Raw genomic sequence first — 16724 nt, forward strand, 5'->3', positions numbered from 1 at the left:
CACTTAGCCTAATGCTGCTGACTAGCTGCCAGTTCTCAAGCATATCCTTGTAGCTGCTGATTTGCCAGAGAGTTTCTTGAAAGCCTCTCTGGAAAGAAGTAGGCATCTGCTTGAAAAAGCAACATTTGCTGTGTGATTCTGGCAGATCATTTCCTGGCTTAATTTGTGTGGTAATGTGCCTGTTAACACATGCCTAGGAACGTAGATCACACACATCTATTAGACCCAGATTTGTCTCATGTAACTTTAGCCATCTAAAAGATAATGTCTAGTCTAAACTGGTTGTTTATGCTTCCACAATAGTCAATGGAGAGAAACAGGCATCTCCGGAAGGTGATTCACCCGTTCCTAAAATATGTATAAAAGTGTGGCCTGGATTTCTAATTTCTGAATGTTAGTTGAGATGAAATGAACCTAAAACCAGAACATATCAGAGTAGAAACTTCATTGCTTGTCCATGTTTAGTCTGGTTGATCCTGGAAGCCCCACAGAAAAAATAAGGTAAAACTTTATGGGCAGAGGTTATGCTAACAAGAATTGGGCTGTAGAGTGTGCTGTGCAATGACCAGGATTTCCAGACTAGAAATTTCTCTGGAAAGGTTTTGCTTTTTTTCTGTAGAAAAATATACATCCATGTCAGATAGAAGCAAACTCCATGGCTTCATGTTTGGCTCCTGGAGAGCCAAAAGGACCAAGAGGAGCTCTTAGAGAAGCTAGTCAAGACAGACGCTAAATAGCATATGTAAGATAGATCTGAACTACATACAACAAACTAAAAGCTCCAGTATTCTCTCTCCATGAGGAGGCACATTGCAGTCATGAATGGGAGGAACGTGAACAACACAGTGATGAAGGTCAGATATTCCCCTGAATAGCTGTTCCTTAATACCGTGACAAGAATAGTGCTGAGATTTGATCTGAGGCAAAGGCCATAAGTGCTGAGACTGTGTTTATAGCTCAGAAAGCCCCTGAGCACAAACCACTTAAGTAAGACAGGGTGGATGTTGGAGGAGCTGCCACTAGAGCTCTCAACGTGTTCTCAGCCTTGTAAACCCCTCTCAGAAACAGAACACTGGATGGACAGTCCCACACAGCCCCTCCTGGGACCTTCCACACCATCTGCTGAATCGCCTGTTTTTTCTTGCCAGGCAGACGAGCTGTTTTCACTAACTGTGAATATCAAGGTCTCCTCATTTTCAAGCATGAGGGCAGCTGTGACCTACACACACCCTATGTACTGCTCCTACTCTTCCTGGGCTTCAAGAGAAATTGTGTGTGAAGAAAACTACATGGAGGTAAAAGTTCTCCCACAGAAGGCAAAGCTACATCCAAGCTCCCTGCCAGGCACAACCTCCACAAACTCCCGTCAGAAGTTGGGAAGAACTATGTACCAGGCATAATAGCAACCTGCTGATATTCAGCAGAGGGTGTAAGGGGAGATGCTTATTACTAACAGATTTACATGTGATAGGTATTTCACGTACAGTGAAATTCAGTTAACTGTACAGATGATGTAAGTGAAGCCACTACAAGCAAACCAGCATCCAGGCAGGCCAATCTGTTAAGCTCATAAGAGCTTTATTTTTATGTGACAAAGTGCTGCAGCATCTGTGAGAAAGTCATCCTTATATTTGAAATAATAAAACCTGGAGTTTGCAGAGCTGCACCCCTGCTGTGTCACACGACTCTCAGACATCACCAGTGAGACAGAACCTGCCTCCCGCTGAGAGGTATGAATTGGCTGTCCAGCCTGCTACCAGCATCTACACACTAATGTGGAAATAAGGCACTGAACAAAACAAACTTCACTGCCTTTTGTATGCATTTGCTAGAAGCAGGACAAAGAAAACATATTCCTCCTACTAGGACTTGAGGCTGTGTAGTCACGTCTGGCTGTTGCAACAGACTGAAACTGTGGTACAGATGTCTGGGGCAAACACTCCCAGCTCAGTGTCCAGAGCTTGCTTCTTGCTGCAGCACGTGCTGGCAAGCATTACACCGTAGCATCTACCTTAACTACTGGGGATCCTGCATTTGCAGGTGTTCAGCCTGCATGGGAAGAGGGAATCAATCCCGTCAAAGCCAATAGCCTGCTTCTCCGTGTCTCCAGTGGAGAGACCCATATGGTCCTGAAAGTCTCCTGAGTAGGGTCTAGTTTACAACTTACCAGATATGAAACAGGACTTTTGATTTACCTGGTTATACACAGTTTTCCCTCTACTGTACATGCACCACCACAACTGCCATAGCCTTAACCTTCATTTTAAGGCCACAAAAATTACCACTATCGAGAACCTTTTTGGAAACACTTTATCTCCAGTGAATATAAATTTCTAAATCCCAACAGATGCTGGATAAGCAATCTGAAAGCCCTCTGTCTGGTCCCCATGTTTGTAATAGTGCCAAAGATTCGTTTGATCCCAAAGAATTTCCTCTGTGTCCCCAGGTGTCAGTGAAGACCGATGTCCCTGCAGTTTCAAATGACTACACAGTAGCATGGATGTCAGCGCTGCCAGAGGTATGACGGCAAGTCTTTCCTAACAGTTCCTAGCCTGACTCTTCTTGCTGATCTCATGAGTCATTCTTGGGGCATAGGTCCATCTCTGACAAAAAAAAAAAGGGAGATGGTGAAGATGCCATCAAGTATTGAAAAGCCTCTCAAGTTTTCTTAGAGCTCTAGACTGCAAAAAGACATTTAGGTGGGAGAACAGAGACACATGTTTGTTACATTAGTGGAAACTGGGTTCAAGACAAACAAAGGTAGGTGGTTCTTCACACAATGGGTAGTGAATCTGTCAAATTCCTTGCCAAAAGATGTTGTTGCTGCTAAAAGCTTGCTTGATCTCAAGGAGAGTCTGGAAAAATTGACTGAAGAGAAATCCAGTAAGACATACAAAATACAAAGAAGCTACAGATAGCTCAGGAGTCACTGAGCTGAAAATTATTTGAGGCTGGAAAGTATTAGGGGGAAGTTTTCTTTTTCTTATGTATTACTTGCTCCTTGTGCCCATTTTTTCCTTTTGACTATCCTCACAAATGGTTAGCATTTCAGGAGACTCTGTTCTACACATCTGTACGATGTACGTCTTTTCTTATGTTTGACACAGTATGGCTATATATTATAAAAGGTAGTCTGTCATTTGGCCTCTGGACTACTCCAGCAATCGATAGGCATGAAAGCAATCATTTTATTAACAGCACAGGAATTTTGTCCAGGGGGATTTGTTCCAGGCCACCAGTTTAAGTTTCTTCCAGGGCTGCTATAAGACTATCTCTAAAGATGCCTTAAAGAGCTATAGAATCCTTACTTTTATATATATCAAAGGTGTTTCTTGACTTCAGTGGTCCACTAGTGTCCAGTGCCACTCCAGTAACTCCAGCTTCTAAAAGGAAATATAATAGTTTTTTAAGAGACTTTGTTAGACTGAGATCTCATGCAGCTCATCTCTCTCTTACAGACGCAAAACGTTGCATACCAGCTATGGCAACTGATGTTTGTTTCTCCATCAGGGAGAAAGAGAATAACGGTAAGCGATGCAGGAAAACTGGGCTACAGCTTCAATAACACGCTGTCCCGAGTGTACCTCCGTGCGCCCTACCACAGCAATGAGTCGGACGTCAGCCTGGTGAGTTGTCGCTCTCAATCGGACACAAAACTGTGCCATTTCCACTGCCACTAGGACATCAGTTCTCCTTTTCTGCCTGCATCCCAACAGGTCAGTGGCGTAAATATGAACATGGTGACTTCCACTTCCATGTACAGGCAGCGGTGGCTGCTTTTGCTGATTGACACGACTGTCTCCTGTCCTGTTGGTAAGGATTTATTCTTTGTTCACCAAAAATAACTGCCTAAGAAGCTAGTCAAAAGCACAGTCTCCACATTTCCCTGTGACCTACTCTGTAAGAGAAGAGGTTTACAAGCTGCCCTCGGAGCAACATGAGCTAAGAGTCCGTGGCTCTAGTCCCGGACAAACACGTTCCCTGCTGTGATGCTACATTACTTGTGTTCCCAATGCAGTGTTGTGCTTCATCTCTGGTTTCTCAAACCCCCACGTTAGATACAGTGAACTGAAGACAAGTAAAACTGCTGCAGAAGGGCCAGGGAGCCTCCCCTGGACTAACCCCACAGCCTTGGCCCTCATGTAACTGCATGCAGGGGATGCAGCTCTGCATCATTGGGATTCACCTAGTCCTCTTCTCTGGAGAGACAGAAATAGCCTGGTTGTTTGCAGAACAGTGGTGGCTGCACCTTCTGTCTCCTGCAGAACAGTACTAATTTGAACAACTGATGAGGAAGGAGGGTGTTTTATGTTGTCGTGATCTTGAAGCCCATATTTCAAGGAGAAGGCCCAAACAGGTGGCTGTGCCCCACTCCTTTTGCCACTAAGGCAAAACTTCTGGGACCAGAAGGACAACAGAGCAGGTAACTGGGACCGTGACTGTCAGTCCTTCTGAATAAATTAATTACTCATCCAATACAATTCAAGTCTACTTTGACCACCAGGGTTTCTGTGACAATATAGCCATCAGTTGGCTAATATCCTACAGGGTGTTTCAGTAGTGAGAGCTGTAAACTTACCCTGGTGACAAGGAGTCAGGGAACAACAGCCACTGCATAGTGAAGAGTCACCCGTAATTCCAATTGCCTGTCCTTCTGGGACTGTCTATCTAACTCAACAGATGGCACCAGTTTCACTGAAAGTGCGCTAACATGGACTGTGCCAAGTGTTATTCCCACGTTAGTGGTTCAAGAATCCACCTTTTTGTCTAAAAACATTCTAATGGGAGTCGATGGTCAAGTCATAGTAAACCCAGAGGAGAAAAACTACTTACTGGAGCACAACGAGACGCACATCGGAATAACTATCCCTATCGGAGCAGAAGGAGGGCAGCTAAAGGTTAGTATGAACCTGTCACACACTAACACATTTGAGGGCCTGCACAATGGAAGACATTTCTCAATCACAATCATTCCAAATCATTCCAAATAGTGATTGATTGCTGCTTAAAATTCTTAGATAAAAGAAATATTTGAAGACCTAGATATTCCTTCCCTGTGTTTTGAAAACGCTCAGAAACTAAGTATCTCTGGTTACAAAACATGATAGAAGTGAGAGACTTTCTTTTTTTAATAATCTGTGAGATATACTAATAAATTAAGAGTGAAGTGGTTCCTGGGCAATGGATTTAAATTTTCTGTATTGTTACATTATGAAACTGGTCCTGGTAAAATTCTGGCCTGGGTCAAGAAGTAATTTCCCAGACAATTTCCAGGCAGACAGTTTGATTCAGCATGGGACTGGTTCCCAGTATGTAGATTTGGTGCAGCCACCTGCTTTGGTCATAATAGATTCCTTGTCGATCTATAATTTACAGGTACAGAGGCAGTGTCAAAAGAAATATTCAGTAGAACAGAATAGAATGTTTTGGGTTGGAAGGGACCTTTAAAGATCATGTAGTACAACCCTCCTGCCATGCGCAGGGACATCTGTCACTAGATCAGATTGTTCAAAACACCATCCAACCCGACTCTGAACATTCAGAAAGGAGCTGGCAATATTCTCACAAGGCTCTTTACCAGTTCCATTTGTGAAGATGACATTTGTGTGATTTTGACTTATCCCTTTCAGAAGTTCACTTTTTTGTATGTCAGTGGACACTTATGTCACTATATGTATAGTAACACCAGACAAACTGCGTTTGAAGAACTGTTGGAAACAGTGACAAGCTTTCTGAGCAAAATGGGACAGGATGAGAGACATGACTGGTAGTCCAGCAAAAAAATAAATACAAATGAGGACACAACCCCTCCCCAAACTTGATACTTCCTTATTGAGAATCTCAGCAGTATCTGAGCCAAACATGGACCAGACAAATGGGCCAAGCAAACAAACAAGCTCCCCTTGCAAAATTAACCCCAAACTGTACTAGAATACCATTTTCTCTTTCTAGTGTAAGAATTTTAACCATATTCAGTAATTTCCCTATTGAGCTACTGGAATTAGGACTTAATCACAATTTTTGCCTCCTAGAGCTCCATATCTGGTGGTGTATATGGAGTAATTTACAGTATTGACTTGTTCTTGGAGCACACATGGACAGTTGCAGACTGGCAAACCACAAAGTATACTGTCATCAGATCCATCACCACACCTTTCATGCCACAAATTCCAACAGTTACCAACAGTAAGTCATTCCTCTCATTGACTTTTACTGATCTCTCGCTTTTGCTGTGTTATATGTTGCTCCATTTGACCTCTGCCACACACCTACATTGACCACCGTGTACTCAACTCCCACTTTCAATTTGCTAGAAAAGTCAAGATTCAAGGTATCATAAAAAAACAAACAAACAAACAAACAAACCACACTTTAGCTTTAGTGGATGTACCTTTTATTATATCACTTGTCATTCTAGGTATAAATTAAAATTATAAGTTGCTGATAAGAACATAAACATTTCTTCCACACTGACATCCAGATTTTTTCAGTAAGCACTGGGACGCTGGCATAAAGATGTTGTGTTGTGCAAGTATCACACTGGGGAGAAGAACCATCTAAGGACAGCGTTCATTGGTGACATTTTCTCCCCAAAACTACCTGCATTCGGGAGCATACTGAAATAATTATGCCAACCAGTGGTGCAGTAATGTTATTTAAATAATATTTTCCAATGCATTAAGACATGAAACATCTTTGGAGCTGTCTGAATAATTGATAAACAAAGAAAAGGGAGCCTCTTAACATACATGATGATGTCTTTTCTGTATTTTATGTGGCTGAACTAGATTCTAGATTTCTTTATAGGAAAGTCATTGCACATCATAGTGCACCTCTCAAAAGTTGCTGAACCCACTTTCTATAAAGTTGTATGTATTTGTTGTTAATCTCCTCCAGCTTGAAGCAATTCTCATGTACTCAGAGTATTTCAGATCTGACTAGAACACAAACACTCATTAATCAGAGCCATTAAAGCGATGGCTCTTGGCTAAGTTTCCTGGAACTTGCCTGGGAGGCCACCCCAGCCATCTTCGTTACTTGATCCACATCAACAGTAATTTGATGTTCTCTCCCTACAGATACTCTGCCAGAGGAAAGGCTATTTAACATTGCATTTGGACGCTTTCTTCCCGATGTCTCTCTGGTGGCAATCGCAATAGGAAATGTGCCATTTACCCTGAGAGAAGCACAGCACCATGGGTTTAGGATTTATGAAACTCCCATTTCTAATAGAATGAAAGAGTTTATCCTGGAAGTCTCTTTTGATGATCCATATGTCCTAAAGGAGGTAAGATACAGCAGATCACTCCAGCAGCTGAGCGGAGGAGGTAGGGCAGTCCCTTTTCAGAACACAGTCTGGTTTTTATTAACCAACAACTATTCCTTGATCATGAAGGTGTCAATGAGTCTGAGCTCAACTGAATTAAGATTAGAGGCTTGTATGTCCCCACCTCGCCCTCCCAAGGTCTCTCGAGACAAGCAGCACCAAATGTGATTATTTGGTATGAGATATCACTTCCTTTAGTGTCCATCAGCACGGTTAATGTCCGAGCACATGCCTGGCAGTAAGAGGTTTGTCAAATCTCTGTTAAGTGCTGCGCCTTGAAACAGGAGTGTGTTGGAAAAATAGATCACTTATTGCAATCCTGCAAACACCAGTTAATTCCTGAACCCACTGTTCATGCAGGGCCATTTGACCATTGGCACAGGCCATGCACCGTGCAAGCACATACAGGCAGGCTCAGGTCATTCTAAATGCAATTTTGTTAAGTTTCATTCTATTTCTAATCTAAATATTTGTAAAAAAGTATAAACTCACACAGGGAATTCAGCCTCTAATTTTAGTGGGAGGATGCATAACTGCAAGTCCTCTACCACCAAGCTGCGATGCTATTTTCTCTTACAAGAAACAACATTGTGAACACACAGGATCAGAACTTGTGCAAATAGTTTTCAGGCTGCAGTCAAACCACAGTTAAATTGCATTAAGGATCAAAGCAAGCCAAAAATTTACAGAAGTATTTCTTTCAGGTTGAACAGCAGGTTTTGCTTTGGGGGAACTTTTAGTGAAGTAAATGATGATATTGAGAGGGATCTCACGTAGCATCTCCTCACGCCTTCTGTCTTACTGATTACTCACTTTCCTGGGTTCAGCCCATACTGTGAGTAAAGAAGAATAAGAATTTAGACCCAGATCTCCTTCTATGAGCTGTTTCACCAGTGGGCTACAGAGAAAACGCCATTGTATTCACTTCTGCCTCCATTTTCTGAGCAGGCACGACACTCTCCATAACTCATGTTTGGCTGAAAGAGCTGTTGAATCCAGTCCAGATTTCTGAATAATTTTAGGCCAACTGAAGCAATGTTTTTGAAGACTGAGCTATTTGTAGGGGAGAGGAGGGTGTTGGAATAATTACTTAGTGCTGCTCAGGATATACATTCCTGTCTGTGCTGGAAGCCATTGCTACTGCAGCCTTATATTTCTGTCTTTTTCAGTATGTGAATAGAAATGAAACAAAATACACCCTCCTTGTCAACTACACTTTAAGTGTGGGTCCGGAGATGACACTCTGGTATCATTCTGCAGAGGTGGAGTGTGTGATTGCTGATATCGGTAAGCTTTCCTTTGATATTAACTGATTTGCATCAACAGCATGGATCAGATTTTCATTGAATTCAGTGAGAATGGCTTTAGGCTGAGGATGAGAGCTTTTGGGAAAACCCCACCCTTCAATAGCTCATTATTGGTAACATAGCCAACTTGCTGCTTTTCTGATGGCAGCTCTTCTGCATACTGGCAAGACAGTCTGCACCCGAGACACTGAGAGCAATAAAAATGAGTGTGTAAAAGAAGTTGGCTTGCGTACTCAGCGAACAAGATGCCTCATAACCAGAACATACATCTACTGGCAAAACTTTCAGACATTGCTACGAGTTTCAGTTTGTCCTCAAATGCAATTCTGCCTCTGCGTCCAGGGTAGAACTTAACTGACTCAAATAAATTGCTGTGAACTCCAAAAACAGCATTTCTGTAAGGAAACAATGATCCACTGAGAGCTGTGCTTAGCAAGTTATTGAAACAGTCAGGAGGTCTGATTGGTATTTTCTCAGACTTCTTAGATTTTGGATGCCACAAAGGTGACAGGGTCTCCTCACTGTCTTACTTTATGTTTGAAATAGTTCTGGGTTCAACCCAAAAAGGGCTGACCAAAAAAACATATTTACATACCTCGCTCAGCTTGCCATACTGAAACAAGCAGTAGTCCTGAAAGCAAGCTGGCAGGGCACTGTTAAAGCATGAGGATTCTCGATCCCACCAGTTGTGAGCTGCTACATCCACGAGACATCCAAAGCCCTGTAGATTATGCCAATTCACACTTAAGAGTGCTGCTGCAGTGCCAGTGCAAAATTTACCCCTCATGGAAATCTCTGCCTGGGCCAAACTTCATCACCCTCCTTCATTGCTGACTTCATCCCACCTTCTTCACACAGAACTACCAGAAGCAGTTGGTTACTGTGATGAAGAAAACATGTATCTGGCCATCCCTACTTTTGGCTTGCACCAGTATTGGAACCTGTATCTTGGTAACAAGCTCCTGAACCGACTCATTGTGCTTACCAATGGGTATCTTGCAGCTACCAATTCTACACACCTCATCTTGCAAATACCACTGTTTGCCACAGGAGTTATCTATGAGGTACATGAACTGTATAGCAATGCTTTCTTTAAAGCACGTAGGACTGTTTGCTCGTGCATCCACAGTTCTAAAGGCACAGTTTGTAGTGCTGCAGTATTAAATGTACTGGAAAGCCTCCAGAGGGAAGGACTCTACGCCAGTGCAAGTAAGACGAGAGGTATCGGACATGGACCCTTCTGGTAATGCCATGTATTATGTAATCTGCAGTGCTAAGTTGCCTCTAAAAGATATGCACCAAGTCTTCAAAAACAAACTCCTCAGTATTTTTAGTAAGATGAGGCAAAATGTCCCAGCTGCACTGAGCCAGAAACAATATTTCAATACAGCTTTTATGAAAGAAGCTCTTTCAAAGGAACATTTTGTAGAAATGTTAAGACATGGCAGGGGAAAATTGATGCTGTAATAAACATCTGAACTATTCTACAATAATCAGCCAAAATTTAACTCTGCGACAGTGACCAATTAATTTATACCAGAAAACATCTGCCCCCATGTTGCAACAGGCTGGAGTCTTCACACTTACTTAATTCTTGTGACTTGCTAGTATTCAAGTGTCACAAGTTAAAGAGCAGAACTTTGTGCATATTGATCACATGCCTTAACAGGAGACCTCTTCCATCAACTCCTTCACAGGACGTGTCCTTTCAGAAAATTAAAGCAAGGTTTGATGTTGCCCTAAGGAGAGTGAGAACAATGGAGATCTTACAGATGTTCTCTGTTAGCTGCAATTTTAATTCTTCAGCATTTATAAGTAAGTTATACAAGTGATCAATCAATAAAAAGATCCATGATTCTTTCCTTGAGTTTATAACCAACTCTCTGATTTCCTCAGTATGCCACCCAGATGGTACTGTATCGGTATCTGCCCAAATGAAGACAGTTCCTGCCATTGATATGAGTAAAACCAAACTGAGGGATAGCTCTTGCAAGCCTAGAGAGTATAATGAAGGACATGCCTTCTTCAAGTTCCATGTCACTACCTGTGGCACTTCAGCAAGGGTAAGCCCATGGCTGGAGCAGATACTTCTGCTCAGAGTCTCTCTCTTTCTCCTGCATTTTCTTTTTTGTTCCCCTACCCCAGCTCCTGAGAAGATTCAGTCTTTAATGAGCTTCCCATATGCACAGTTTGAAGGCGATTACATTGTTTATGAAAATGAAATCTCGTATGAAAAAGAGACTCTTCCAGGACAGAGCGTACCTACAATCACAAGAGATCCAGACTACAGGTGGGAGCTACTGCTCACTGACACCAGTGCAGCTGCTGGAAAGTGAAAGTGAACACAAAAGTTATCGTTTCTTCTATTACAGATTAACAGTCTTGTGCTACTATCGAGCAAAAGAGACGCTAGTGCTGGGTGCTTTCACTAGTGATCCATCCACATCATCCCCCTTTGGCTCGGGTACAATGGTAGCAAGATCAAACACTGTGGGTAGGCAATTCTCTTCATCCATTTTTAAACTTTTGTGAATCTTTCAGCTGTGAGCTCTCTTGCTAAGACATGACCTGCTTCCTGCTAGAGAACCTCACTAACATTTCCTTTTCTGCAGCATACAGAAGGACAAGACAAGCCCTGAATGTCGTTTCCAGAGTGTCCAAAGGTAAGTCTCCTTCTAAGAAAATCAGAACTTTTTCAAATATGTTTTTGATTTAAATAAAATTAAACAACAACAAATTCTGCTGACATTTTCTTGAGATGACTCTTTTGTGGAGTTCTACGAGCCAAATGTGGCAATACTCAAGCGACCTGTGGAGCCTGTGTTTCTCGAGGTGGAACTGAAGGACGAGAGCCCTGTCGCAGAGTTACACCTGGAAAACTGCTGGGTAACCGGCTCTCTGGACTTCAACAACACCCCAAGATGGAACATCACTGTGGATGGGCAAGTAGTTATTGAACAACCAGTGCATTCAACCGCACAGCCCTGATTTCTCCCAGAGCTGCTGATCTGTTCTCTCAAATAGGTGTGAGATAAAAGGCAGTGTGTACGTTGCAGAGGTCTGTCCGGTAGCTGTTGGACCTAGGGTGAGACATCCTTCTCATTTTAAAAGGCTAGCAGTAAGGACCCTGGCACATCAACTGGAACAGGTAAGATTAAGTCAAAGGCTCACCTCCCACTCATGGACCCCATCCTCTGAACTTCTTAAAACCATTTAAAAAATAGCCAATTTAAACACCTTGCAGACTTAGGACCTAGTCAGCATTCAACCCAAGCAGCCTGATTGGTGCAGAGCTTTAACTTAGTTCTCTTGTCAAATCTGCTCTGCAACACAGTTTTGAGATTGGACTAACTGGAGTAAATAAAAGAGCTTGGTATGCAAATATGACTTTTATATGGTGTTTCAAACTTTTCACTTCAACTCCAAATATCTAGAACAAAAAAGCCAGCTTATATGCCATAACATCCCCATAATGTTCAGCTCTGTTGTCCGCCATCTGTCCCAGCCAGTCAGCCATTTCCTCAGATGCCAGCCCAATGGGCAGAGAAGAAGATGCATGTGGTTTTGGCCTTATACTGTTGAGGTTCTGTCCTCCTTTGATGAGTCTAAAAACAGCAAAGAGAACCCAGGATGGTGACCTGAGCATTGCTCCTTCTGCAGCCAGTTGAGTGGACTCTAGCACATAAAATCATAGAATGTCCCGAGCTGGAAGGGACCCACAAGGGTCATCAAGTCCAGCTCCTGCCCCTACATACGACAACCCCAAAATTTACACAATGGGTCTGAGGGCGTTGTCCAAATGCTTCCATGTACTGATATGAGCCATGGCGGTACCCCTGCCTGGGCAGCTTAAGTAACCATGTAAATTTTTACTTGGCCTTTCATAAGCGGTTCAACTCATGAACTTGCTATTATAGAAGCGAACATGATGCAATTCTGGCTTGTGCTGCTTCCGAAGTGGGCAGCTGCATCTAGCACTAGATCGAGTTTCTGTCTGGCTTTGATACATAGCCTCACTGCAGCTTGTGAGGTTTTAGCTTCTCCTATCTCAGCCTCCTCAGTTACCATACTGCCCGAGGGCTTCTTTGACACCAAATTTGAAATTCAAAGCAGGTTCAGCTAGAAGGTGCCGCACGCAAGTCTCCAGACAAGCCTAACTCTAATCATCTCTAACTTCTGCAGAAGGTGGACAAAAGACAAAACAACGCTCTGCAAAGAGCGATTTGATGTGGAACAAGTGGTATTTTTTCTTCTTCTCAGATGTACGTGCACTGCTTGGTGTCTGTTTGCTCTCCTACCAGCATACTACCTGCCAGCCCCTGCAGAGGACAGTGCAGCTCAAGCAAGGAGAGGAAGGGTAGGTGTTCAGTACAGTAGCCCTGACCTGGTGTTTTTAAGAGAGTTAGAACCTCTGGTTTTAGCATCTGAAATGCCTTGAACATGGATTGTGTAAAATTACCTTTAGCTCATACTTTAATACATTGGCACTTAACATGCAGCATCTATATTTTCTTGAAAAACTAAACAAATACACTGCGTGTCGTTCTCAGCCTTTCCAGGTCACCGTGCAGCAAATCTCCAGGGCTATGTACTTGCTGGACCAGTCTGGATTGTTGATCCAGAACTAAGATGATGCAGGTAAACTGAATTTGGTAAGAATGCCAGGCCCTGTATGCTCACCTAGAGAGGTCACCATGCTTTGTGGCACAATTGATGCATGGCCTGTCCTTCAAGACCTTAGAACAGTAAGTTCTGGGACAAGAACTAGGGAACAGGCACTGTTTGCAGTCTCCTGCTCAAAGTTTGAGCCTGTAACAGAGGGAAGAAGGAGAGCTGCCCGCCAAGCCAAACACAGGTGGCATGGCTCTGGAGAAGATGCCAGCAGTAGAGCAGGGCATGTTGGAGCTGAGCTGTAGCAGGCACTTTTGGAACCAGATGTTATTTCAACAGGTTTTCAACTGGACTGTCCCCAGAGTCCTCACCATTCAGCTGAAAGAAAATGGATCCAAAATTTTAAAAAATAAACAATAAGGCATAAATCACCACCATGTTCCAAATTCTTTTGAAAGGTCTAAACCCCCCAAATTGTTCAGGTTTACGCTATGGCTTTTTCTGCCTTTGGTCTCCAGCCTTGCTCCTCACTGCGCTGTGTGTCTCCAACAGCACCTGAAGGTTCTGCTGTACTGGCCGGTTCCTAAATGGTGCAACTGGACACAGGAGCTACCTCTTCCAGTGACCACCAGAACAATCCTGCTTGAAACAAAAAGACCAGACTGTGGGACTCGGGACAGCACTACAGCACTGGAAAGTGCCAAGGTCTGCTAACAGGATTAGTAAATGTTGTAATTTGTTGCCTCTCTGAAGCAGCTACAAAAGAAAACTTATCAGAAAACAACCCAGTGCTGCAAAATAACATTTCTTGTTTCTTCCACCTGTTGAAATATGGACTTGCAGATCACTAAAATTATTCCAACCCTGATCACGGCTGCTTGTTGTAATATTTCATAAAGTGACTGCCAATCCTCCCATGTGAAAGTAAAAGTGCAAATCTGAAAAGTCAAATAAAAATACATAAAAAGTAATGTAAGTGCAGAACATCTCCGTGCTAATGGGCAACAGCAACCATCTGGTACCCCACCACTGGCTTCAAAGAGCCAAGCAACCTGCTACTTAAGGTCTCTTCCACATGCAACACAACACCAGACTCTTTTTCTCTCATCAATTCAGGATTTCGTCTTTAACATTACATATTGACCTAAACTTCTTGGAAACCTGTTAGTTCCCCACTTTCCTTTCACCTGTCCAAGTATGGAAGAGGCTAATCCACAAAATGGGAGAATATAGATGAGTAAAACAGACAATTCACCTGGTATCTTGTTTCCTGTGCCCACGGAAGACACTTTTTAAAGAGAATAAAAACCAGAAGGTTTATTTTCTAGAAATCAAGGACAAACCAGACACATGACCACTTGTAATCGCTCTCAGGATGTGCTCACACTGTAACTGAAGGTGTGCCTGCAGTGTCAGCAGCTGCTCAACAGAGGTGAGGAGGGGGCAGTTGCACGGATGCCAATGTAGGGTGATAACAACCACATGTGAGCATCTTTCTTATGAGGAGACACTGAGAGAGCTGGGTCTGTTCAGCCTGGAGACGAGAATCTGAAAGGGGATCTCATCAATGTTTATAAATATCTCAAGGTGGGTGTCAAGAGGATGGACCAGACTCCTTTCAGTGGTGCCCAGCGATAGGATGAGGGGCAATGGGCACAGACTGAAGCACAGGAGGTTCCATCTGAATATGAGGAGAAACTTCTTTCCTTTGAGGTGCCAGAGCCCTGGAACAGGCTGCCCAGAGAGGTTGTGGAGTCTCCTTCTCTGGAGACATTCAAACCCACCTGGACACATTCCTGTGTGATCTGCTCTGGTGAACCTGCTTTAGCAGGTGGCTTGGACTGGGTGATCTCCAGAGGTCCCTTCCAACCCCAACCATGCTGTGACTCTATGTGCTGTCTCTGGCGGGTTTGCACAGCTCGCACAGCCCGTGTCCTCCCAGGTCGACTGGGTGACACACACTGATCAGTGCGTGTACATGGCACGCTTCCCAAAAGCTGCAGTCATGCCTGTGGTGATTGCTGAATAAATGTAGTCTTAAAGCTGTATCTACTGAAGAACTAAGTTTTGTAAAAAGCAATCCGGAGGGTACTGGGATCCCGAGACCCCCCCAGCAGCAGCCTGGGAGGCGCCTCTGTCTCTGCTGTACGAGCAGTGCACTCTGCTGACCGCGGCCAACACTGCAGAGCCAGCGCAGCGCACTGCTCCTGCACCTCCTCCGAGAGAGCACATTCCCCGCTTTTAATGTTAACGGACTCACCAGTTTAGGTTAACTTCCTGTAAAAAAGCAGTCCTTTTGGCATTTCTAAACCGACACGAAGGTTAAATCACAATGACTAAATGCTAGCCTTTCTTTTGCCAGTGCTCACGGGACGCTGTCCCGTTCCACAGAGATGAGCAGCAGGCCTGATGTTGTATCACTAAGGTTTGCTGCCTCTGCAGTCTTGCAGGGCAGATTCAAGTAAACTCCTCTGCAGCAAGTGGGATATCCCAGATTTTTCCCTTTCACCCTAGGAAGCCAGAAATGAGTCCACCAGTGTTCCATACCTGTTCCATACCCAGCAGATGGGGAGACCTTTCTCTCCTCAAGTGCTTTGGGAGGGAAAGGTAGGAAATGAGACATAACTGCATTCCCACATCCACAGGTATTTCAGTTTCACACATTCTCATAGATAAGCCAGAAAAAATTTCACATTGTTTCTTGCCTCCTCCTATCGTGGTTCCTGCTCATGGCAGATGATGTTTTTTCACACAAATCTGTTAGGGCTAAGCATTCATCGTTTAGCTCTGAGCATGTCTTTCCCAAGCTATAATTCAGCCATGCTATTGCATGGGATATTGCTCTACATCTAGGTTCTCCTGAGATCACGCCCTCCTCTCAGGTGCTTCTACACTTAACTCATGTCCTAGATCCCAGTTTTCAGGCCTATGGGCTTAAACTCTTCCTTGGATATAGGCTTTCAGGAACCACTCTGGTCATACTTGAAAAAGCCTTTGTTGTTCAGCCAACATAGAAAAAAAGGAAATAGGAAGGTGCAAGAGATGCACAGATCCAGGCACACAGGAGTCCCCATGCAAGCCTGGAAAGCACTGCGCCTTGGATCAGAGTTTCCCGTAGGAGCAGTGTGAACCTGACTTGAAACCTGCTGTTGTGATGTCTGTGGCAGGGCTGGACCAGCTGCTCCTCGCTGGGAGATGAAAATAACCTTCAGGTGCATTTCACATGCTTACTGTGCAACACAAAGACATAAATGATGAAAAAGCTGATCATGATGAGCTGTAGGAAGTGATGCTGTGGCTGCATCCAATCTCTGCTCATAGACTAAAGGGATCCCACATGGAAAGTCTTGGAAGCAGTTAATCTTCAGAGACAGACTGGAGTTCAACCCAAATGACCACAGCATGCTGCCAGGTGGGTCTCCACCCTTACTGGATCTCACAGCAAACGTTTTTTATAAAAAGCAACCAGGCCTTCTGCC

The 16724-nt window shown here is 43.7% G+C and overlaps 1 protein-coding gene across 1 annotated transcript; it reads left to right on the forward strand.

Annotated features, from left to right (window-relative positions):
• Window positions 1-1217: 1217 nt before the first annotated feature.
• On the forward strand, window positions 1218-14026 carry LOC309437790 (zona pellucida sperm-binding protein 2-like). Its single transcript, XM_082048489.1, has 19 exons — window positions 1218-1295; window positions 2447-2518; window positions 3459-3626; window positions 3717-3813; window positions 4681-4898; window positions 6033-6186; window positions 7080-7288; window positions 8497-8614; window positions 9493-9698; window positions 10332-10449; window positions 10531-10697; window positions 10824-10924; window positions 11007-11128; window positions 11247-11297; window positions 11393-11576; window positions 11659-11782; window positions 12895-12991; window positions 13185-13272; window positions 13798-14026. The coding sequence occupies exons 1-18, from the start codon at window positions 1233-1235 to the stop codon at window positions 13265-13267; spliced, it is 2352 nt and encodes a 783-aa protein (XP_081904615.1). The 5' UTR covers window positions 1218-1232; the 3' UTR covers window positions 13268-13272; window positions 13798-14026.
• The last annotated feature ends 2698 nt before the right edge of the window (window positions 14027-16724 follow it).

This window comes from Streptopelia decaocto, assembly GCF_964273445.1.
Source record: "Streptopelia decaocto genome assembly, chromosome: 3".
Taxonomy (NCBI): domain Eukaryota; kingdom Metazoa; phylum Chordata; class Aves; order Columbiformes; family Columbidae; genus Streptopelia; species Streptopelia decaocto.